Source organism: Canis aureus, chromosome 7 (assembly GCF_053574225.1).
Source record: "Canis aureus isolate CA01 chromosome 7, VMU_Caureus_v.1.0, whole genome shotgun sequence".
In the NCBI taxonomy this organism is placed as follows: Eukaryota; Metazoa; Chordata; class Mammalia; order Carnivora; family Canidae; genus Canis; species Canis aureus.
This window is the reverse complement of record NC_135617.1, coordinates 69010570-69036538: the sequence shown is the minus strand read 5'-3', so window position 1 is coordinate 69036538 and position 25969 is coordinate 69010570. Positions and strand designations below refer to the sequence as shown.

Here is a 25969-nt window from a genome sequence, read left to right as displayed (position 1 = left end):
TTGGAGGGAATCACATGATGTCACGTGTGTGGTATGTCCTGAAATGGAGAGCACTTGCAATGACTGGTGTACAGTGTCCAAAAGCAGTTTAGACATTTAAGTGATCTCTATACCCTACATGGGGCTAGAATTCACAACCTGGGGATCAAGAGTCACATGCTCTTCCGATTGAGACAGCCAGGCACCCTGAAAACAGTAGACTTTTTTTTTTTTTTTTTTTAAAGATTTATTAGAGAGAGAGAGCACAAGACAGTGGGAGGAGGAGCAGATGGAGAAGGACAAGGCAAACTCCACGCTGAGTACAGAGCCCAATGTCGGGCTTGATCCCACGACCCTGAGATCATGACCTGAGTCAAAATCAAGAGTTGGATGATTAACCATGTGAGCCACCCAGGCACCCCCAGTATAGACATTTTTAAGGCTCTTAGTACATGTTGCCTCCTTCATCATCTTGGGTAGAAATAGTTTTTTAAACCTTGGCTAATTTGGTAGAAGCCAAGATACCAGCTTTTTTTTAGCTGGCATTTATCTGATGACTAGTGAGATGGAATATATATATTTTTTTCATTTATCATTACCTCTCCACTAAAAAGTGGGAATACACAAGGAAGAACTACTTTTCTTCAATCATTATCTTTCTCTCTCTATTCTGAGTTTGCAGGTCAATGAGCAGTACTACACTTTCACCAAGATACCCAAGTCCTAGAACCTTCTCAACTGTGAATCCCTCTGCCAGGATGTCAAGGCTCTCCACCATGCTGCACTCATAACCTGTTCTTTGCTTCTACATCATCTGCCATGTTCAGGACACTAGTCCTAACCCTAACCGAGCCTACAGCAGGAGTCTGACAAATAGTTACCAACTAAGCATGAGTAATTAAGCAACTGAGATCTGGAGGACAAAAGGAACTCTCTAGAACATTCAACAGAGGTTTTCTACAAGTGCGACTGTCTCCAAGGGCATTGTGGAGATAATGCATGTTTCTTGTTGTCATGATGACTGGAGGGCACAACTGGTACTTAGTAAGATGGGACCAGAAATGCTGGACAAACTGCCATGAAAGATGGTCTCACTCAAGAACTATCCTGTGTGAATTTTCAAACTCCTACCATACATTTATGTCGGGTGGGAATCCCGCTTTTAACTCTCTGAGCCTAGAATCCAAATGACAAGGTTGAGAACTACTCCAATCTAAACAATCATTTGCAAATGTAGGAGGTCAGGTAGAGAATGGTACAAGTGTAGGCCCTACTCCATGCCTATAACCTCATCAACACACACAATGAAGGACATCTACAGACCAAAAATCTACTACACAAAAGCAATACAAACCCTCCTACTCAGTTCTTAGGTTATATTTCATAACCTATCTTACTATTTCTATGCCTGAAAGTGGCCCCCAGATAGGGTAAAGAAGGGTTATATTAGGTATACTGTTCCTAAGTAAAGGAAACTATAACCCAGGTTTACAAAGAAAAGTGATTACCTCCTTGCTGATGCCAATTACTTCCTCTTTAAATAAATATCGTCTTGTCATTTACTACCAATTCAAAACAACCCAGATCCAATCCCTAAATAATCCAAATTAGCACCAAGGGCTAATTCTACCCCTTAGAGTACTCCTCCCTAAAATCAACAGGTTCACACTAACCAGCTTGGAACACATTGTCAGACTCCTCAAAGTATTAACAATGAAAGTACCAGTGATGTGAAAGTATCAATGATGCAAATTCATTCATACTATCTTATAATATAAAAAAGCAAATAATGTTATTAGAAACTAATAACAGTATCAGAATATTATTAAAAACCAGTATCTTAAGAGTAAAAGAGATACAAATAAAAGGAAAAAAACCTTGTAATGTTAAATTTGAAGTGGAAATATTAATGTGAAATCATGATTTTTCTTTTTCAAAAAGATTTTATTTATTTATTCATGAGAGACACAGAAGGAGACAGAGACACAGAGAGAGAGGCGCAGAGACTTAGGCAGAGGGAGAAGCAGGCTCCATGCATAACTTTATCGCATTACAGGGCAAGGAAGGACTCAAAAGTATACAGAAGGCTGCCTGAAAGGGTACACGCTGACCAAATCTGAGATAATTAAAGAGAATAACGACTGTAACTGACTATAACACAATGAAAAAAAATTAAGATCTATGAACCCAGGAGGTTATTTAAAATAAGAAGAAAAGAGGCACCTGGGTGGCTCAGTGGGTTAAGTGTCCAACTCTTGATCTCAGCTCAGGTCTTGATCTCAGGGTGGTGAGTTTAAGCCCCATGCTGGGCTCTGCACTGGGCATGGAGCTTACTTTAAAAACAAAATAAGAAAAACATGGGAAGGCAAGGAGCATGAAAGAGGAACAAGGAAAAGAGCTTTCTCTTACAGAAGAATTTCAGCTAATTAAAAAAATATCAGAAAATCATTGTATTTCAGTCTCTACTGTAAGGATCTATTTGGTAAGGATCATCAGAAGATGCTAATACGGGTTGAAAGATTGCTGGGAGACAGGATATTCATATAGTGTAGAAGCATTACTCAATAGATTATTTAGGTATTCTGCTGCATAGGCAGACATGCACTGCTACAATGGAGAGATCAGTCAGTAACAACATGATCAAACATTTTATCAATAATGGCTAGGCAACCTGACATTATGCATCTCCTAATGTTAAATATTAGGAAGCATGCAGCATCACTGATGCAGCAATCTATCAAAAATGTCTATCCTAAAGCTAAACAAGCCTCCAGCCCTGTGCTATTTATTTAATATGATGGCCATTATCCACAAGCAGCTAAAGAGCACTTAAAATGCAGCTACCATAACTGAGGAAATGAATTTAAAATTTTGATCTTAACTAACTTAAAGAGCCATAGATAGCTATTGGCTACTACACTAGACAGTGCATATATATAACTTCCGAAAAGTTCTACTGGACAGCACTGCTCTAAAAGAAGTTGTTAGAAATACGGGATAAGGAAACAAGTTAAAGGACACGAAGAAGAAACAACCAAAGAAAATCAGAATGTGAGATATTCTATTAGAAAATGATCCTGGACTTTTTAGGTGGGGATAAGAGATTATAGAATTATGAATTTTCTTAGGTGTGACAATGGCATGTGGTAATGTAGGGAACTGGCTTTATTCTAAAAAGATGCATGCTAAAGGACAGAATTTTTTTTTAAGATTTTATTTATTTATTCATGAGAGGCACAGAAGAGAGAGAGAGAGAGACAGAGACAGGCAGAGGGAGAAGCAGGCTCCATGCAGGGAGCCTGACGTCAGACTCAATCCCGGGTCTCCAGGATCACACCGGGGCTGAAGGTGGCGCTAAACCGCTAAGCCACCAGGGCTGCCATAAAGGACAGAATTTAGAGGTGATATGTCATAATATGTATGACTTCTTTTCAAATGGCTTGGCAAAAAAAAAAAAAGTATGTATAGAGATAGAGCAAAAAGCCAACAGATATATCTAGAAGAATATAGTATTTGTTTCACTTTTAAAATTTTTTTCTTATATGTTTGAAATGATTAAAACACTGAGGAAAATAGAGCCAGCCATGGAATTATGGTAATATACTGTCTTCTTTGTGCTTTCTGGATTTTCATTCTGCTAGGAACATAAATTTTTTTAAATAATTTTTTTTAAAAAAGATTTTATTTATTCATATGGGGGGGGGGGGGCAGAGACATAGCAGAGGTAGAAGCAGGCTCCATGCAGGAAGTCTGATGTAGGACTTGATCCCAGGACTCTGGGACCACACCCCGAGCCAAAGGTATATGCTCAACCGCTGAACCACCCAGGCATCCCATAAATTATTTTTATAATCAGGAAAAATGGTGAGCTATAGTAGTCACCAGTTTAATCAAGTAATCAAACTGCTCTGCTAACAACATCAGTAAGTCCTGCAAGGAGCACACAAAAGCCCTCAGATTAAGAGTACTGTTCAGTAATACTTACACTCAACATGGGGCTCTAACTCACAGCCTCAAGATCAAGGGCCACATGTTCCACAGACTAGGCTAGCCAGGTGCCCCCTGGGCACTGCTCAGATTATACTGTTTCCATTTTTTTTTTTTTTTTACTGTTTCCATTTTTAAAACCACTCATGGAGATTTATAGTCTAAAGTACCTATATATTTAAACTAAAATGCTAACACAAATATGTAGTAACATAACGTTTTGAATATGTCAAATTCACAAAGCTGAGAGTATTTACTCAGTAATTTTGCAAAAGTCAAAATGATAGTCCTACAAATTGTCAATCATTTTAAGGTGGACTCCAGAAGTAACCATGGAAGTAATCCAGGAGTAGCCATCTCCCATTTCGTAACAGAGGAGAGGTGCCTTCCTCTGAAAGGAAAGAGAGGCTTCCTTGCTCTAGGGCCAGAGTTGAATTACACTCTTGGCCACGTGAGTGTAGAGCAAAAGCTGAGCACGAGGATTAGCACCATACGCCTCAGCCAGGCCCTTCACTGGAGGTGGTGTCTATGCCAAGGTCTCCTTTCATCCCTGAACTGTAACTGGGAGGAAAGGCCCTTTGCAAGTTCTCAGCTGCCAGAAACAGGAGATTCAATACGGATTTACTTACGGGCCTCTGCCAGCGATCTGCAGGACTCATTCCGCCCACTAACAGAAAACAGCCTCACACACGTTTCCACACTAAAACGTGGTATGCTTTCTCTGTTCATCTTACAGATTTGAAGTTATTTGTTTCTAAGGAAAAGGCTCTTCTCTTGCTATGTCTTTTCTCTTGATATTTTTGCACGTAAGCTTTCTTAGGAGGTCAGAATAAAGACGTTTCCACATGCAAAAATATGTCCATGTTAGGTAAACAAAAATTTCCTGATATTTTTTCATCACTGAACCACATTTCCTATTACGTTCTTTAAAGGGAGATGGGGTGGCATCTGGGTGGCTTAGTTGATTAAGCATCCAACTCTTGATTCCAGCTCAGGTCATCCTCTCAGGGTCATGAGATAGCAGCCTGCATCAGGCTCCTGTGCTGAGTGTGGAGCCTGCTTAGGATTCTCTGTCTCCCTCTCCCTCGCCTCTGACTCTAAAACAAATTCTTTAAAAGGAATTAACTATCAGAATAAGATATTTTAAGAGACATGATGCTTCTTGCATTCTATAATGCTGTGACCAAATGAGCTAAAAATACCTCCTTCCCCAAGTAAAAATAAGGACTCAGTAGTACTTAACAAAACACAATCTGTCTTAAGGAAAGTAGAATCCAGCATATCATTTTACTTCATAGTTTCCTCCTCAAGATCTGAATATAGCTGATGCATAATAAGCATTTACGGTTATTTTCTGACCAACTTTTTATTTTGAAAAGGTTCAAATATACAGAAAAATTCTTTGCCTATTTTTGTCCCTATTTTTAAGATAAATCTGTAGGTGCACATAGCCATGCATATACCTTATTATTAATAACTCAAAATCATGTAATTTAAAGTTTCTTAAAAATTAAATCCTGGAAATTCAGAGAATAGTCTTTTTTTTTTTTAGAAGCAGGCTCCATGCCGGGAGCCTGACGTGGGACTCGATCCCGGGACTCCAGGATCGCGCCCCGGGCCAAAGGCAGGCGCTAAACCGCTGGGCCACCCAGGGATCCCCCCAGAGAATAGTCTTTAAATGAAAACTGCTTTTCAACATCTTAGGTTGATTTATGGTCTCTCTTGATTTACAATAATTTATATATGGATATATTTCCTCATATTAACATTTCCATTAAACAGTGAAATGCTGCCAATATTAAAAACCTTTATTTGCTTTCACTTATCATTTAGAAGACTGAAAAATAAAAAACTGTCTTCTTCAAAGAGGCTGAAGCTCATCACTTTACAGCTAAAAATAAAGTAAAAATCTGAAACACAGCTCATCAACCTCACTAAGAACACATTTTGGTTGTTTTTTTGTTTTGTTTTTTACTTTTAAAAAAAGATTTATTTATTTTAGAGAGAGGGAGAGGGAGACAATCTCTAGCAGACTCCCTGCTGAGCAGAGAGCCCAATGTGGGGCTCAATTCCACGACCCTGAGATCATGACCTGAGCCAAAACCAAGAGTCAGACACTCAATCGACTGAGCCACCCAGGCCCCCCTGGTTGTTTTTCATATGGACCTTTTAGTATTACTATTGTTGTTTAAACCCATATGCATGTATTATTTTAACATTTTTGAAAAAAATTTTTGAAAAAAAAATTTTTTAAAATTAGTTATCTAGGGGTACCCTAGGTGGCTCAGGTCATGATCTCAGGGTTGTGAGACTGAGCCCCACTTCAGGCTCCACACTGGATCTGGAGCCTGCTTAAGATTCTCTTGCTCACCCTCCCCTCCTCCCCCCACCTCCCAACCTTGTGTGCCTTTTTTTCTCTAAAAAATATTAGCTGCCTATATTAAAAGACCAGATCTCACATGAGACTCTAGCTTTCAAGATTCTCTTGAAACATCAGAACCATATCGGGTCTTGATTGCCACATGACAACTAACAGCTAGGCCTGAGTAGGAATTGCCTTGTGACCAGGGCAGGCTCTCCCCATATGGTTAGAACTACATCCACTATCAACTGCTTGTCCACTTCCCTACATACAAGCTTATAAGCTGGAGGACCCCTAGCCATGACATTACTTCCCACCTTTTCCCCATCATATTAATCTGATTAAAAATATTTGTAATATATTCTGATACTTATTTTGTGATTAAACTTTGGGATTTTAAAAGAATCATGTTATTTCTCTAACAAATTCTGTGATTCCCTATCCCCACCTTTTGGACACAACTGTTCAGGCTGAGGCCAAAAAATAAAGATGAAAATACAATGTAGTCACACAGAGCCTTTACGTTTTACTCCACTTCAAATAGAGTCAAATACTTATGACCTAAAAAGAAAGGGTGACAAAGTAGTATCTTAAATTATTCCCAAATAGTTACAGGCTTTTTAAATGTTCTACTTGTGTATAACAAGAGCTGTGAAAGACTGCTTCTTTGTTAGAGACAGTTCTGAGATTCCATATGGAGCTTTCTAGTCGCTAGGACATATATATTAGAGTACAACTATTTTTTTCTTTTTTTGGCAGAGACAGGGAACACAGAGTACAAGAGTTCGATAAGAAGATATAGATTTTTAAAAAAGGTTTTATTTATTTATTTGAGAGAGAGAGGGAGAGAAAGAGCAAGGAGGGAGACAGAGGGAGCGGGAGAAACAGACTCCCTGACCAGGGAGCCCAATGTGGAGCTCAATCTCAGGACCCCGAGATCATGACCTGAGCTGAAGTCAGAGGTTTAACTGACTGAACCACCCAGGGGCCCGAGACAAAAATGGGGCCTCTGAGTGGCTCAGTCAGTTAAGAGTCAGACTCTCAATTTCAGCTCAGGTCAGGATCTCAGGGTTGTGAGACTGAGCCCTGCACTGGGCTCCCTGCTGCGTGTGGAGCCTGCTTATGATTCTCTTCTTCCGCCCTCCCCACACCCCTGCCCCCGGCTCATGCATATGCTTTCTCAAAAAAAGACAATGATGATGATGATGATACAGATTTTGAAAATAAAGTCCACTATAGTATCTTCCACGCTCTTATCTGAAAATGAGATCATGAAGGGTTATAATAGATTCCTGATGGGATGATGTAAGATTAGGAAAGCTAGAGATAACAACAAACACCTCTCCACTCCTAAGGCAACTGTGACCCTTGATATTATACTAAGGCACCTAGACGCTCAAAAAACTCCTAAATGAAGGTGAATTAAATCAAACGTTCTGTGACACTTTTACGTTTTGTATAGTGTATTAAAAACTTGAGATTTTTCCCTGTACAAGAAGTACAGGGAAGTATAAGAAGACCTCATTAAAGAAATTTCTAAGATCGTGAGTTTATATGGCAAAGCAACAGGTGGTTAAGAGTCAGAGGAGTAGCAGAAAAATGTGGTATCATGAGACAAGTGAGGAAGTCAGAGAACAAGCTACACCTTTTTTTTTAAAGCTGTACCTATGTCATAGATTAATGATCAAGCTGCCTACAAATACTTTATAGTTGGGTATGCTGGAAATGGCTCCATGGACATAGGCCTTGTCCAGACATGAAGCAGCAGACAAAAGGAACTGGCATTTGGCCACATATTTTCAATTGTCACCACAGACTACACTTCTATAAAAGCAGAAGGCACCCATCTTTAACATCCTTTTTTTTTTAAAATTTATTATTTTTTAATTTTTATTTATTTATGATAGTCACAGAGAGAGAGAGAGAGGCAGAGACATAGGCAGAGGGAGAAGCAGGCTCCATGCACCGGGAGCCCGACGTGGGATTCGATCCCGGGTCTCCAGGATCGCGCCCTGGGCCAAAGGCAGGCGCCAAACCGCTGCGCCACCCAGGGATCCCCATCTTTAACATCCTTGAAGAGGTCACAGTTGAAGGTATGCACGTATCTTTCTCCCAATTCTGTTTTCAGATGTTTTTTATTTTTGTGATAACGCTCTTGGTTCGCTCAAGGTGAGAAGAGAGATGAAACATCAACAGAAGACACAACAGTTTCAGATCCAGTTTCTCTTTTTTTTTTTCTCTGTTAGCCAACAGTTTTACCTTTCCTATTGAATTAGCAAGAAAGAATAGCTCTGAAAACTACACAAAGAGGTGCTTTTCTTTTTGATTACAGAGGGTGTCTCATGGTTGGCTCACACGAGCCTTTGCTGCCCTGGGCTGGAGATGCACTGTTACCAAAGCTCCTGGGGGGCCTGGGGAGAGAGCCCCAGCCCTCCCACTCAATGGGGGTCACTTTAATAGGATTCTGACCATAAGCAGCTAAAAAACGGAGGCCAGTTTCCAAAAGGGAGTATTTTAGCCCTTGAAATGTGACTGCTAATGTTTCAAGTGCTACAGATTTATTGGTTTCTGAAATTCAGCCAACATGCTGAAATGTTTAAGCTGGGTTAAACAAAGCTTCTGAATAGATTCAGTTGTCTTTTTCTTTTTTAAAAAAGATTTTATGTATGTATGTATGTATGTATGTATTTATGAGAGAGAGAGGGAGAGAGAGAGCGTGTGCGCGCGACCGCACATAAACACGCACAAACAGGAGGAGCAGTAGGCAGGGGGAGAGGGAGAAACAGACTCCCAGCTGAGCAGGGAGCCCGATTCCAAGCTCAATCCCAGGACTCTAAGATTATAACCTGAGCTGAAGGGATCCCTGGGTGGCGCAGCGGTTTAGCGCCTGCCTTTGGCCCAGGGCGCGATCCTGGAGACCCGGAATCGAATCCCACGTCAGGCTCCCGGTGCATGGAGCCTGCTTCTCCCTCTGCCTGTGTCTCTGCCTCTCTCTCTCTCTCTCTCTGTGTGACTATCATAAATAAATGAAAAAAAAATTTAAAAAAAAAAAAAAAAAAAAAAAAAAAAAAAAAATAACCTGAGCTGAAGGTAGACACTTACCTAACTGAGCCACCCAGGCACCCCAAACAGACTGAGTTTAATGGTATCTTGGCCCAACAACAAGGCCATAACAGCTACTTAGTAATTCTATTCCATTCATGTTTATACAGAATATTTTTCTAGTAATAAATATATGTTCAATGCAGAAGATGATAATCTCTGAGCTAATCCAAAGATAACCTGAATGAACATCTTGGCAGACATTCTTTCAATGAGCACAGCATAGAAGCATGTGGGTGCTGAGACTAGATGTTCTGGGTTGAAATCTTACCTTGAGCACACTTGGTTGGGCACAATTTGTTTGGACAAATTACTTAATCTTGTGCGCTTGGCTGGCTCAAACCTGTTTTTTTTCTCACCCGCAGAATGTAGACTGTGACAGTTCCACTATCTCATAGGGTCTGGAGAGGATTTAATGAGGCAATATTTGCAAAATGCTTAGAACAGAGCTTGACACATAGTAGATGTGCAAGCAATGTTATTTTTTCCGCACAAATAGACACACACATTTCTTTTCCACTAAATGGTTTTACATCATAAATACTGTTTCATAGTCTGCTTTGACCACTTAGGAATGTGCTGCAAACATGTTCCTGTGTTAGTAAATATTTTTTTTCCCCACATACACAGGATCCTGCCAGTAAAGCTGCTGCAGATGTTCTGAAGCATGAGCGGCCATACTTTTATAGCACATGATATCTTGACACTCTGAACACAGCAAGAGAAATAAGAAATCAGCAATCAAAGCAAAGTTAAGGCAAATGTCTTCAAAATGTCCAGGAGCTAATAATGTCACCTGGCAGCTGCACCCATGGGTCAGGTCATCTCTGCTGGGAAAGCTGAATGTGAGATGCAGGTGAGCAGAAACCAGGAGGCTGAGAAGAGATTAGAGAAGCAGCTCATCTACAGAAGACAGCGACTAGGTTCCAGGAGCCATACTGCATTCCCACCGCCGTTCCAGGCACTGTGAGCAAGGCCTGTCTGCACCCTGTGACCCAAGTTTCCAGTCCTGCGTGCCTGGCTGGACAGCTACTGTGACATTGAACTATTCTTCTTCGTTTAACTGAGACCTGCCAGTATGTTTACTCCTGACAACTCAAAAGGGCCTACCTTGTATTTATGGGGCTGCTCTAAGTAGTCCTGTCAATAACTGAAACACTTGTTTTGTTAAGTACTTGCTGTGAGTTAAGTACTTGCTGTGTGTTAAGCACTGGGGACTGAATAGTGAGCAAAAAGGAATGGTGCCCAACTACACAGAGACAGACAATTAAACAAAGATGACAGATATCATGATGCTAGAAGTATAAACTGCAAGGGAAACACACAGAAAGAGCAGTGAGTCTACAGGGAGGCATCACAAAGACTTTATGGAGGAAGGAGCCTTCAGGTTGAAGCACAAAGTTAGCCAGGCATGCCAGATACTGCAGTGTTCACTCAGTACACATTCCTGCCCAGTGTAGAATCTACAACCATTAGCCTTCTCAAGTTAGAATCTTGATAGAGCAAAAGTGGACTAGATCAGCATTTCCAACCAGGCCACCTAAGAGTCTTGGCCTCACTTAACAGGGAGGGCTTGGTTTCTTTGGTGGGTGGGTGTCTTTCAATCCTAGAAATCTTGAGAATGAAATACAGAAATATTTAAGAGAATCAAAATTGTAATATATTTCTACGTTAGGAAGGAAACCAGAGATATTTTATAATTTTGTAATGTGCAAAAGAATTTGGCCTAGGGCGCCTGGCTGGCTCAGTCGGCAGAGCATGTGACTCTTGATCTCAAGGTCATGAGTTTGCGCCCCATGTTGGGCACAGAGATTACTTAAAAAAAAAAAAAAAAAAAGAACTTGGCCTATTAGAGTATAACCTTGGTTTTCAAAATATAACTGAATAATTTTTTTCTGATTTGTCTTTTTAAGTTGAAAATCTCAGTTTACATATGTTATGGGAATATTTTAAGAATCTAAGATTCTAAGACTCACCTCATTTGTAAAAAATTTTTTTAATATTTATTTACTTAAGTAATCTCTACACCCAATGTAGTGCTCAAAACTCAAGACCCTGAGATCAAGAGTCGCATGTTCCACTGGGTGAGCCAGTCAGGCGCACGACGTTTAATACGTGAGATTCACAGGACTTTTTTGTTGAAGAGCTTCATAAGGTTTTTATTTTTTAAGTCAGACAACTGAAGTTCTTTAGAAAGTACTTCTATTTAGCTCTATAAATCCAATTTGAAACTCTGAATTAACTGGTCTAAGTACTATCCAAAAGTGACCAGTAAAATCTCCTACGTTTATATAGAGAACAATCAGAGCTGTAAGCATTATGAAAAAAATTAACTTTTTGAATGTGTACTTTACAAAAGTCGTACCATTTTGTTTTTTGTTTTTTTTTTTAAAGATTTTATTTATTCATGAGAGACACAAAGAGACAGAGAGAGAGAGAGAGGCAGAGACACAGGCAGAGGGAGAAGCAGGCTCCATGCGGGGAGCCCAACATGGGACTCGATCCTGGGTCTCCAGGATCACACCCTGGGCCGAGGGCAAATACTCAACTGCTGAGCCACCCGGGCTGCCCAAGTTGTATCATTTTGAAACCTAAACAAACCCCTGAATAGTGATTTCTGCTCATAAAAGCTACCCTTAAAAAAAAAAGAAAAATCTTTCTATATCCTCTCTGATTCCAAGTCTTATGCTCTGTTGATGGATGTGGAATTGGAAGAACCATCCCCTCTATTTTATTTTGACAGAAGTACTGGAATGTTTGTTTTCACAATGACATTTCACCAATTTTTATTGTTTGTGCAAACATTTGATTTATTCTGTATTGTATTCTAGAGTTCACAGACATTTATCCTCTCAATAATGCTAGAACAAAGTACAGGGTGTGGTATGACTCTCCTCTGACTTGCTCAGAGTCAGGCAGGGTTTAATTTCAAGCTCAGGACCCTGTGCAGACAGGAGGGAGTGCAGATCCTGAATATCTGAGGACAGGATCCAAGCACTATGCCCCATCCCCACTCATTCTCACTACCTGTGGAATGGCATTTCCAGGAAACAAAAGAGTGAGCAGGGCACCCTACACCCTTACTTGCCCCTCACTACATTTCTACTTATCACCTAGTTCTCTCCATCTTCACTGCATGTGTATAACCCACAGATGACTCAACTATAACACTCAGAATCCAACAACAGTAATGGCAACTGATATATGCTCTCCTGAGACAGATGCCAAATCCAAACATGGTCCACAAAGGTATAGTGGTCAGATGTGCCCCCACAACTCCTAAAACCAAGTAGCAAGTTTTGCACAAAGTCTCTGAACTTTTTCCCTTTCTCTGTATTCTAAAACCATCACTCCATTTCAGGTTTACCAACCACATTTCTGAATCTACAACTGCCACAGAAGCTCTGTCAAACATCACTTTTGCTTTAGGTACTGTGGAACCTACAGCAGCCAAAAGGCAAAAAGATTCTGGTGCCCTCAGGCCTAGAAAGGCAGAGTACAGAATCACATCTGCCCGTCCAGGCCACCCTACCCCTATGCATTCCCCATTATCTCAGGTCTGATAAGAACGGGGGACACCAATTCTTACTACTGTGAGAAGGCCTTCTCACATCCTCTCGGACAGTATCTATCACTCCCCTACACTCTGATCATTTCCATTTGGGGTAACCCTTCAGGACTTTTACTGTTGCATCCCTTGCTCCACCTGTCACAGAAGCATGTATTCGTTAATTTCTGTTCACCGGGCAGCCCGGGTGGCTCAGTGGTTTAGCGCCTGCCTTTGGCCCAGGGCATGATCCTGGAGACCTGGGATAGAGTCCCACATCAGGCTCCCTGCATGGAGCCTGCTTTTCCCTCTGCCTGTGTCTCTGCACGCCCCCCGCCCCCCGTCTCTGTCTCATGAGTAAATAAATAAAATCTTAAAAAAAAAAAATTTCTGTTCACCTAGTTGTGTACTGTGCACATGCAAGGAGGATATAAACCACAAAACATACTTTATGCTCTCAGAGATTATAGTCTAGTTATGGACTCCAGATAAATGATAAAATGACAGAGTTGCAAGTCAACACAAGCCTGTAGGAGTTCAGAGCGAGGAAAGAATTCCTTACATATTCCATGGGTAAGATTAGTCTCAGGGCACTTCAGCAAGGGCTGAACCCAAAAGAAATATAGGAGACTTGTTCTTAGTGCTATTTTAGATGTCCTTAGCATCAGTTTTCAGTTCCCTCTGGAACAAAGAAATGGATCTAAAAAGCACTAGCCATATGGCCAGGGCAAGTTAATGGGTGTGATAAAACTTACATCACCAAGTTAGGAGTCTTAAGTGAAATAACATAAGCAAGGCAAGGAACAGCATGGCATCACCACTGCAGGCTATGGAGGAATGTTAGTTCCTTCCTCCTGGCTTTGAACTGCAATCTGTATCTCAGTTTGCCCAAACTGTAAACTCTAGAAGTAAGGGAACTAAGGTACTTCTTTTGACTACTTACTCTAGATTATCTAGTAAAATATACTGGGTGTGGTCCAGGAATTCAGGACATATATGCTGAATAACTTGTGACTAAATAACAAAGAACAAACTATTATCTCTCTTTTTTTTTTTCTATTATCTCTTTAATGGCATTATTAGTAACACTTTCTGGCTAACAGAATTGCTGCTTTAGCCACTGTTGTATAGCCAGGATCCAGGAAGCAGAGGAGAACAACAGCCTCTTCCTCCATCTCATTAATGAGAACAAGCCATATATCAATACTGCCTGTCCCTCTTATTTCTTAGGGCTGATGAACTACTTGTTCTTGATCTTCTGCTACAGGTAAGAGAGGTAATGCTGAAAGAGCTCCATGGGGAAATCACAAAAGACTATCTGGTATGGTTAGATATGGTCATTACCAGAGCCTTCGCCCTACACAGAGTGCCCAACAAACATTACCAGGTCACAACCTGACCATCCCTTTAATCAAGGAAGCACAAGGTAACTGGTAAACTCCTTCTTTCTGTGATCACGAGTATGCTTACTCAGTGAGTGGTGATAAGGAACTACACAGACATGACAGACTCACGATTACGAGGTACAGCCATGCCTTTCCTCCTCAGTGCGTACCTCCTCACAGACTTCACGGACTGCTGCCACGCTTGGCTCCTCCTCAGGCTCCATGCCTCCCCCAGGAACAATCCATCGGTCTGGATGGCGACTACTGCTCACAAGCAGCACCTGAAAGTCACAGGGGTCACGTGGGTAGTTAAAAATAAAAGACACTATTTGTACAAACTCAGACTCTGGGACCTGAGACCCATTTTTTGTTTATACCTCTCCAGGTCACTTCTTGTAGAGTAGCTTTTGCTTCTATTGGAAAAAGTAAGATAGTCCACCTGGTAAAAGCAGAAAGGCATCTGACCTAGTGTCCAGTACCTCTCCCTTCCCTCAGGCTCTCAGTCACTTATCCCATCTACCCTCTCCTTTGTTCCTTTCTTTAAAGCCCTTTGAACACAGAGTTGACAAGGACTGGGGGGAAAAAAAGCCCATGAGCGCTGTGAGGGCTGGCCAGAAGGAAAGAAGTCCTTAGCCCTAATTGGTACCATCGTCCCAATACCTTCTTTCCCAGATCCTCACTCCTGGTCCATCAGATGGCTACAGACCAAAACCACACACCACCCCTAAGTTCTAAGTGTGCACTGAGAACCCAACTCCCTCATCTACATGAAGTCAAAATCTTCATCATGCTTTCAGCTGAGATAAAACTAGAACTCTTCTTACTAGGGAATTTTATTAAGAAAGGAGAGAAGACCAACCAAACACACATATAAAATCCTGATAGAGACTATGGTTTACTAATGCAAAATTAACCAGCATCCTAGTTATGGATGAAATAAAATCCTGGAAGGTCTCAGTTTCCTTTTCCTTACCCCTCTCTAGGACAGATGCTAAACAGTTAGCTAGACTTCTCCTTTGGAGGTAGAATTGGGTGGGCATTACTTCCAAAATGAAAGGAATCCTCTATAGTTCCCTACACCATCCCTTTCTGACAAAGTCTCAATTTTGACCCTCCATCCCTATTCCACCTGTGCACTTCACTTCTACTCCGCAGTCATCCTTGTTGCCTGAAAGAAAATGCTATGTATTCTGTAGTGCTTGTAGATTCCATTACTGACTTCTGGTGACCTTCCTTCTGGTCATCTTCCATCTATCCCTTGAGGCTTCTGCAACTACATGAGCCCTTGGAAATTCTACCTTTTTCTCATCCTTAATCCCTTTTCTTCATGTCATGATAGATTCTCTTGATGTTCCTCTATAAAGCCTGTGATCTGCTGACTCAGGGGACCATGGAGGAAGGAAATCTGTGAATCCATATACAGTCACCAATATACAGTCTATACCTGGCTGGCTCAGTCGGTAGAGCATGTGACTCTTGATCTTGGGGTCATGAGTTTGAGCTCACTCTGGGGGTAGAGTTTACTTTAAAAAATAATTTAAAAAACAAAAATAAATAAAACAGCAATAAATCCTTATGACCTTGAATTTGGTAAGACATGCTGAATTCTTAGACATGACACCAAAACCATGAACAACAAAAATTAGATAAGTTGGACTTCATTAAAATTAGAATCTTCTGAGCATTAAGAATATGAAAAAGTGACTTACAGAATGGGAGGAAATATTTGCAAATCATCTGACAAGGGCCTGCTATCCAAAATATGAATACATAAAAATACATACAATGACAACAAAAAGACAAGCAACATTTCTCCAAAGAAGATCTACAAATAGCCAAGGAGCACATGAAAAGATGCTCAACCTCATTAGTCACTAGGAAAGTACAAAGTAAAACCAACATGAGATGTGACTTTACACCCACAAGAATGGCTATATTTTTAAAAATAACAAGAACTGGCAAGGATGTAGAAAAATTGGAACCCTTAAACACAAGACAAGAATGTCAAATAGTTCAGGCACTATGGAAAGTTTGTGGTTCCTCAAGAACTAAATAAAAACTACCATAAGGGGTGCCTGGGTGTCAGTCAGCTAAGCATTCAACCCTTGATGTTGGCTCAGGTCATAATCTCGGGGTTGTGAAAATGAGTCCTGTGTTAGGCTCTATGCTCAGTGGGGAGTCTGCTTGAGATTCTCTCCCTCTCACTCTGCACCCCCATCCCTGCTCTCAAAAAAACAAACAAAAACCATATGACTTAGCAATCCCACTCCTAGGTATATGCCCAAAAGAACTGAAAAGAGGTGCTTAAATACTTACACATAAATGTACATTATTCACTGTAGCCAAAGTGTAGAAACAAATGTCTATCAATGAATGAATGGATAACAAAATGTGGCATACACATGCACAGGAAGAGTATTTAGCCATAAAAAGAATGAAGCCGGGATCCCTGGGTGGCGCAGCGGTTTGGCGCCTGCCTTTGGCCCAGGGTGCGATCCTGGAGACCCGGGATCAAATCCCACATCGGGCTCCCGGTGCATGGAGCCTGCTTCTCCCTCTGCCTGTGTCTCTGCCTCTCTCTCTCTCTCTCTCTGTGACTATCATAAATAAAAAAAAAAAAAAAAGAATGAAGCCCTGATACACAACACACAGCTGATGAACTTTGAAAACATTATGTTAAGTGAAAGCTAGACTCAAAAAATCACATATTGTAAGATCCCAATTATGTTCAATAGGCAGAATGGGTCAATGCACAGAGACAGAAAGCAAACTGGTAGTTGCCAGGGGTTGGGGTGAAGGGAAGAACAGAGAGTAACTGCTTAATGAGTATAGGATTTTGTTTGGGAGTGATCCAAGTGTTCTGAAACTACCTAAAGGTTGCTAAATGCCACTGAATTAGTGGAACTAAATGCCACTGACTTGTTCACTTTTAAATAGTTAATGTCATGTTATGTGTACTTCCTTCCAATAAAATAAAACTGGTTTTAAAATCATAGTAAATTTTTAAAAGCTAAATTTAGGAGTCAGTGCTATTACTTTCTATCTCAGAGCTTACACTCCAAGGGAGTGGCCTTCCCAAAAGTTATCCTTAGTTTCATATAATATTAAATCATAAAGCTGAAATAATATACTATTTCCATAAAAGAAGAGGGAGATCATTGCCATACTCCTCCCATCTTATAATTGTGGCTAATCTTACATTTTAAAAAATTCCTTATCAAGTACACTTATTGTGATGAACACTGGGTGTTGTATGTGTGATGAATCACTAAGTTCTATTCCTGAAACCAATGTTATACTATATGCTAACTAGAATTTAATAAAAACTTTTTAAAAGTTTTTTTTTTAAGATTTTATTTATTTATTCATGAGAGACACAGAAAGAGAGAGAGACCGAGACACAGGCAGAGGGAGAAGCAGAAAAACTTTCTTATCAAAATAAAAACAGGGGCACCTGCCCCTCCTCCTGTTTATGCTCTCTCGCTCACTCCCCCAAATAAATAAAATCTTAATAAATATACAAATAAAATCCAAACATAATCATGTTTGTTAATTTACGTTAAACAGCTTTATTTATTTATTTTTAAATATTTTGTTTATTTATTCATGAGAGACACAGAGAGAGGCAGAGACACAGGAGAGGGAGGAGAAGCAAGCTCCATGCAAGAAGCCCGATGCGGGACTCGATCCTGGGAATCCAGGATCACGCCTTGAGCCAAAGGCAGACAGACGTTCAACCACTGAGCTACCCAGGTGTCTCAGTTAAACAGCTTTAAAAAAAAAAAAAGACTTATTTATTTGACAGAGAGAGAAAGAGAGCACACACAAATAGGCAAAGCGGCAGGCAGTGGGAGAGGGAGAAGCAGGCTCCCTGATGAGCAGAGGGCTGGATGCAGAACTCCAGGATTCCGGGATGATGACCTGAGAGAAAGGCAGACACTTAACGAATGAGCCACCGAAGTGCCCCTAAGCACCTTTTTAAAAAAAGTCTTCCAAAGACTTTCTAGATAATGGCATTTAAGTCCTATCAATCCAATCTGCAAAGAAAACTCAAGAAGAAAGAGTAGAAAAATTGGTTAATCTTTCGTTGATTTGTTATATAAACAACACATAGTCTTTCTTCCTAGAGTTTTCCCACTTGGCAAAGTGTTACACAGCCATTCTAAACCTAAGCGTTTGCTTGAAAAGCTGACTAGGGCCATCCAATTAGGTTATAGTCCAAATGAAAGGGACAATTGCAAGCCAAAGCAAAGAAAACCTCTAACATAAAGTATAATTTAATTTCTAAATTTCAATCCTTGTGAAATATTAATTAGTAAATCTAGAAAGTGTTATTACCTTGCACATTCAAAGCATGGCTATGTGAGGTAATACTACATATAATAGTGACACTGGGAAAAACAAGCCTCATTACTTTGTAGTCACTCTTCAAAGCAAACACCATTACCAGTAAACAGTTCTCCTGGCTTAGTTTCCTTGACAACCCACTGAAAACTTACTGCAAAAAACCCAAAACATTCTTTACTTTAGCTACAGGCTTTACTCCTTCCTATCTTAGAAAACACTAAATGGTGTTTCTGGTCAGTAAATTCTGATTCTGAAGCTTGATTTTTAAGTACAGAATTATCTGAAAAGAAATTAAATGAAAAAATTAAATGACAAAATTAAACCTATAAATGACATACTAAGGAAAAAAAAAACAATTTGTTATTTATTCAACATTCATTAAGCATCATTATAAACCAGGAATGGCAGTTGCAGCTTAAAACCTCTGCAATTTTAAGGCAGTTCAAAGTAAGGGACTGGACAACCAGGTATCACACCTTTCATGAAACTGTTATCACCAAGACAGGTGATTATCAGTGCAGAGATGGATAAATGTACCTAGAGAACACACCATATCCAACTCCTGGATTTATGGTACAGGTGGTCCTATAGAGCAGGGAGAGATCAACAGGTAGGGCTGGGGGATAGGTTGTTATCCACATGGACACAAAGGAAAATCCTTATATTGATTAGGGACACAAATATGCAATGAAAGACTAAAGAAATCTATGGGAATGATAAACCTAATGGGGGAAGAGTTACATAAAGGGCTTACTTAAGCTTGGAATAGTAATGTTTTATTTCTTAAGGTTTTAAAAATTGCTTTAAAAATGCTTAATACAAATTTTCCTTTTTCTTTTTTAAAAGATTTTATTTATTTATTCATAAGAGACACACAGAGAGAGAGGCAGAGGGAGAGACGGAGGCAGAGGGAGAAGCAGGCTCCATGCAAGGAGCCCGATGTGGGACTGGATCCTGGATCCTGGGATCACGCCCTGGGCCGAAGGCAGATGCTGAACTGCTGAGCCACCCAGGCGTCCCCAAATTTTCAAAAGAATATAAAAGAGGGTGCCTGGGTGGCTCAGTTAAGCCTCTGGTTCTTGGTTTTGGTTCAGGTCATGATCTCAGGGTCCTGGGATTGAGCCCCACATCAGGCTCCAGGGTCTGCACAGAGTCAGCTTGTCCCTCTCCCTCTGCTCCTCCTCATGCATGCTCTCTATCTCTCCCAAATTAATAAATAAAATCTTAAAATATATATACATAAAAGAAAGCCATAGCCCCTGCCCCAAAGGAAATGAGTATCTAGTGGAGAGAGGAAGGGACAAAAAAGTAATAATACAGGGTGAGGAATGCTTTGGTTGAGGTAGGCACGGGATACTACAAAGACTGAAAAGAGACACCTAACCCAGGCTTGGGGCAGGAGGAGGGGAAGGCAGTAGAGGGATAAGACGTTTCTTAAAGGGAGTGACTTGAGGTAAATCCAAGCTCAAGAACGACATTTATTCAACAAAAATCAGAAGCTTACTGTGTGCCCATGTGCTTATTAGGACATAAAAGCAAGGTAGATACAATCTCAGTTCTCAAGAAATTTAAAGTCCAGTGGATAAGACAGACAAGAAGTCAGGAACTGTTTCTATTTCAGTAACTGTGGCAGAGATCATAATGTTCATCAGATATTTTATGTGCTTGTTTATGGTATTTGAAGCCCCTCTGCTATTAGGTGGGGCCACCTGACTGTTTCTGACTAAGGAAATGTGAACAGAAGGGACACACACTTCACTTCTGGGCTAAGGCAGGGAGAAACCCACCCAGTCTCTTTTCTCTTCCTCTGTCACAGTGCCCAAGGACATAGTGAGTTCCAGTTGGTGTAGCTGTAAGATGGGGCCTCTGATTGGAAGAGACCCTGTGTAGAGCACAGCCTCTGAAAAGTGACTTGTAACAAGCAATACAACTGTGTTGTGTTAAAACAATGAGATTTGGGGGTTAATCTGTCATTACAGCATAACCTAGTTTATCCTGATTAACAGTGTGAGAGGTCAGTGAAATGTCTAAGGATCTCTTCTGTTGACTGCCTCATACCCAAACCTTAAGCACAGAGCTTGACCCATTATTAGTGTCCAATAAAAGTTTAATGAGCAAATCAAAGAATGGTCCAATGACTGAATGAACAAACAAGTGCTTTAAAAAAGGAGTGCAGAAAGCATATAGAAGGGGTTACTCAGGGAGGCTGAACAAAAGGCAGGGGTCTAATTATCAAGAGTTTGGATTGAAACCTGAAGGCAATGGGTAAATCAAGCAAGTTGTTTAAGCAAAGAAATAACATAACCCAATTTGTTTTTGTTTTTAATTTTAAGAGTTTATTTAAACAAAAACTAAAGCCTTCTGGGCAGCACCAAACTAGAAGTGGCTAGGAGCACTCTTCCAATTTGGGTTTTAGAAAGGTCACTTTGACTTGAGCTGGACGTGGGCAAGCTTGGTAAGCAGAATAGGTTCACACATTTAATTCCGGTTGAGAAAGGAGGAGGACAGAAGTGAGAGTGGGAGGGAAATTACAAGTTCTCAGATAAACAGAAAGAAGCTTCCATAGGACCAAATGATTGACAGATTATGGGCTAGGTCAATGGTGGAGCTGCCCTCCAAGGAAAATGTGAAAGGTCAGTGGAGGAGCAAACCACAAGGAGGATATCCTCTGAACATATGAATTGAAAATATAATGAGATGTCTAGTGAATATTTCTTTTAAAGATTTATTTATTTATTCATGAGAGAGAGAGAGAGGCAGAGACACAGGCAGGGGGAGAAGCAGGCTCCATGCAGGGAGCCCGATGTGGGACTCGATCCCAGGACCTGGGATCATGACCTGAGCCAAAGGCAGATGCTCAACCACTGAGCCACCCAGGCATCCCTCTAGTGAATATTTTCTAGTGGACAAACATATAAATGTGGGACTGGAGGTAAGAGAGAAGAAGAGATTTGGGGGAAAAAATGGTCTTAGATTCTTTGAGCCAGGATGAGACTAACACAAGAGAGAATTTACATATTTGCAAAGCTCTACCTATTGTTCACCCTTCTTGGTGTCAGAAAAGTTTCTATTCCCATCACCAAGACCACAGTGGGGGTAAATATATTCCACATATCCTAGGTTAAAGTTCTGGAAATGTTTTCCTTTTTTTTTTTTTTTTTTTTTAAAGGGATGCCTTGGTTGCTCAGCGGTTGGGCATCTGCCTTCAGTTAGGGGTGTAATCCTGGAGACAAGGGATTGAGTCCCGCATCGGGCTCCCTGCATGGAGTCTGCTTCTCTCTCTGCCTGTGTCTCTGCCTCTCTGTCTCTCATAAATAAATGAATCTTAAAAAAAAAAAAAAAAAAAAAAAAAAAAGATTATGCTGATAATCTACATCACAGGAAATCCTGATTAACAAGCTATAGATCTTAGATATATTACTAATTTCCAGAAAACTACATTCAGTAATACACCCAACATGATATCATTTCCAACAATACAATGCCCCTGACATTTGACAGCCCCTCAGCACAGCCATTACTGCCAGAGAACTTTGCTGGTATCCTAGATGACACAAGGGCTGCACCCTACCAAATCTGTGATATGCTCTGCAAACTACTTTACAGAGTAGTTTGTAATCATTTCTGTGCTCCTTCTTGTAATAAGACCAAAATAATAGTGAATAATTATCTGCTTGGATTCCAGATAAACAGAAATGTTACTATTTTTTACAGAATGTATTATGTATGTGTGTAAATATTTGAGATTTTTAAAAAGTAGGCTCCACACCCAGTGTGGAGTTCGACACAGGGCTTGAACTCACCACCCTGAGACCAAGATCTGAGCTGAGATGAAAAGTTGGGACACTTAACCGACTGAGCCACCCAGCTGCCCTATAACACAATATTTTCGAGAACAGCTGCTACAAGTTCTTGTGTAGAAGGACCCTATAAAAATATCAAAAAGATGAGTTAAGCTCTCAGCAAGAAGTCAAATAACTTGTTCAAGTTAAATCAATAAGTAATCACAGGGCCAAGTATTAGTAGTATCAGTTCCTAGAGTTTTGAAACCATTTTACCCTCTATTTTTTTCCAACACAGGAGCTCAAAATACTGCTCAAGGGGACATAAACAGTCAGTTTACAAAATGCCTTATAAACATCTCTTTATCTAGCTAATCAGACTGCTTATTTAATGAAAGGAAATTCTCTGTCTAGTACAAAGAAACATCATACTGTGCTGTGAATAGATATTTTGACAGTTTTACCTTGGAAACAAAGAGGTATTTTAAGAATATGAAAAGGTAGTCAGAAACACAAACTCTCCTGCACGGCATTCTTAAGTATTGAGTCCCAGGGTACAGAGCATACTCTGGTCTTCTAAGTGAGAGAGTGGTCTGCACGATCTTCCTCAGTTACTGTTGATGTTAAAATACCAAAGCATTTATACTGCCTGGTAGTCAACGACTTTATTTTAAAAAAGAAGACTAAAGAAACCAATAAGCTTGGCTGTATTGGCAGGTTATATGAAAAAAACAGAGACTAAACATTGTTGGATTACAATGTTTCAATATAACCGGGGTATTTCTGTAAATCTCCCCCACTCCCACAGGCCTTGTCTATGCTGAACGAAAACAGACTAATCCTGGGGGGAAATAAATAATAACAACAGCAGGTAGTATTTATTCAGTGCCAATTTTGTGCCAGGTGCTGGCATTTTACATATTCTATTTTTAATATACTCTTCCTAAATTTCAAACAACCATACAAGCTGGGTATTCTTCAGTACCTGCCATTATAGCAATGAGGAAGCCAAGACTTAGATGATTTGGTGATGTGGCAAAGGGCACAGAAAAAAAAAGGTCAGTGCTGAGCCAGGATTCAAAACACAGTCTACATGCCTGACTCTGACCACCAGGCCACTTAGAGCCTGTTATCCCCATGATATAGCTAGCTAGCCCTGTAAGAAAAACCCTCTGAAAACTGCCATCAGATAAAAGGAAAAGATGAAGAAGGCATCCTGATCTAATCTTGAATTCAAAACAAGGATTTGGGGCAGCCCGGGTGGTGCAGCAGTTTAGTGCCTGTCTTCGGCCCAGGGTGTGATCCTGGAGACCCGGGATCGGGTCCCATGTCAGGCTACCTGTATGGAACCTGCTTCTCCCTCTGCCTGTGGCTCTGCCCGCCCCCCCCCCTCATTCTCTCTGTGTCTCTCGTGAATAAATAAATAAAATCTAAAAAAAAAAAACAAAACCCACAAAACAAGGATTTGGACCAGTTTTATGAGCAGAGACTATTTGCTTGTTTATTATATCTTTTCTGGAGGCCAGAGCTGTTTTCTACATAGAGGAGACCTGTGAATTCCTCTAATTATGCAACTTCTGTACACTTTCTTTTCTAAAAATGTTTATTAATAAATATAAAAAAAAAGGGATCCCTGGGTGGCGCAGCGGTTTAGCGCCTGCCTTTGGCCCAGGGCATGATCCTGGAGACCCGGGATCGAATCCCACATCGGGCTCCCGGTGCATGGAGCCTGCTTCTCCCTCTGCCTGTGTCTCTGCCTCTCTCTCTCTCTCTCTCTCTCTGTGTGACTATCATAAATAAATAAAAATTAAAAAAAAATAAATATAAAAAATGGCTACTAATTCACAATATGATGCTCTGTAATTTTTCACATGTTTAGATACCACCATAATCCAAGTAATTCATCACTAAAGCATTTATTCTATAAACAACTGTTGTGCTCGCTTCGACAGCACATATACTATATAAACAACTTTGTCAAAAAAATAAAATAAAATAAACAACTTTGTCCAGTGGCGCCTGGGTGGCTCAGCCGGTTAGGCGTCTGCCTTCAGCTCAGGTCATGATCTCAGGGTCCTGCAATCAAGCTCTGCATCCCCTCAGGCTCCCTGCTCAGCATGGAGTCTGCTTCTCCCTATCTTTCTGCCCTCCCTCTGCCCCGCTCATGCTCTATCAAATAAATAAAACCTTAAAACAAAAACAAAAACAAACTATTGTCCAGTTATCACTTGCTTATAAAGGAAGTGAGGCACGGAGAAAGGGGGGGGTGAGTGGGAGGCAGAGATGTATAAAAATATAGAAAGCCTACCTCTGAACAGCCCACTCTCATGCAAGGATTGGCAAACTGTGGCCCATGGACCAAATTCAGCCTACTGATGGTTTTTGTATGGCCCATGACCTATGAATGGTCTTTACCTAAAAATGGTTTTCAAATGTTTGAAAAAGTCTAAAGAAGAGTATTTGGGAACATGTGCATTTATACGAAATTCAAATCACAGTGTCCATAAATAAAGTTTACTGGAGCATAGCCATGCTCATTCATTTACCTACAGTCTATGGCTGCTTTCAGGTTACAAGGGAAAAGCTGAGTAGTCCTGGTAAAAATCAGGTGTGCACAAAGCACAGATATTTTCTATCTGGTCCTTTACAGAAAAATTCTGCCAAGCCTTGATCTAATGAAGGGCCCAATAGCTACAACATCATGTTGATAAGGCTTATGAGAGGAGAGAAGACTCTGAGAGGGTCCCAGAACACTTCTCCAAAAGGAACCTGTGAACTGGGCCAAGAGGACTTTCCTGAGCCCAGGAAGGAGAGGTGCTCCAGAAAGGGGACTGCAACTGCCAAGGCACAGTTGTGGAAACAGTGTGTTATATCCCAGGAATGCTGAGAAATCCGAGTAGTTTGATAATGGTATAGGGTGCATGATGGGAAAGAAAAAGAGAGGAATGGAGGAGACTGATAAATTAGACTGGAACCATATAAAAAACTCCATTTTTGCATTACCAAAGAGTTACAGCAACTGAAGGCAACTGGGAATCCTCCTTGGTTTTTGAAGAGGAAAATGGCAATTTCATTTGTTTGAGAAGCCTACTGAATCTGAAAGGTAATGAGTGATGGGCTATTCGAAACAGAGAGGTCTGGTAATCAGCATCCTTGAAGACGGGGAGCAAGTGGCTAAGTCATATTTAGGGGTGAGCGACGGCAGGGGCTGTTAACTAATCAGAAATATGGGTGCTGTGAAAGGGATGTGGAGGCTAAGGCATTTTACTGGAGTCAACAGGCAGACAGAGATACCCATTTTTCAAGAGACAGAAACACAGGAGGGGAGCAGATGGGAAAAGAAAAAAAATTTGAGGCACTAGGAGAAGTTTCCTGTACTCCATGTGATGAGAACTTCACAACCTCAATTTAAATTTCCATTTGAGGGATGCCCGGGTGGCTCAGTGATTAAGTGTCTGTCTTCGGCTCAGGGCATGAT

The 25969-nt window shown here is 40.6% G+C and overlaps 1 protein-coding gene across 3 annotated transcripts in view; it reads right to left on the bottom strand.

The window, feature by feature from the left end:
- NUDT3 (nudix hydrolase 3) overlaps window positions 1–25969 on the bottom strand; it is a 127432-nt gene that overhangs the window by 50905 nt on the left and 50558 nt on the right. For all 3 annotated transcript variants that reach the window (XM_077904374.1, XM_077904375.1, XM_077904373.1), the window contains exon 2: window positions 14533–14643. In XM_077904374.1, coding sequence (XP_077760500.1) covers window positions 14533–14643 — 111 coding nt within the window. The remainder of the gene's footprint in view (window positions 1–14532; window positions 14644–25969) is intronic.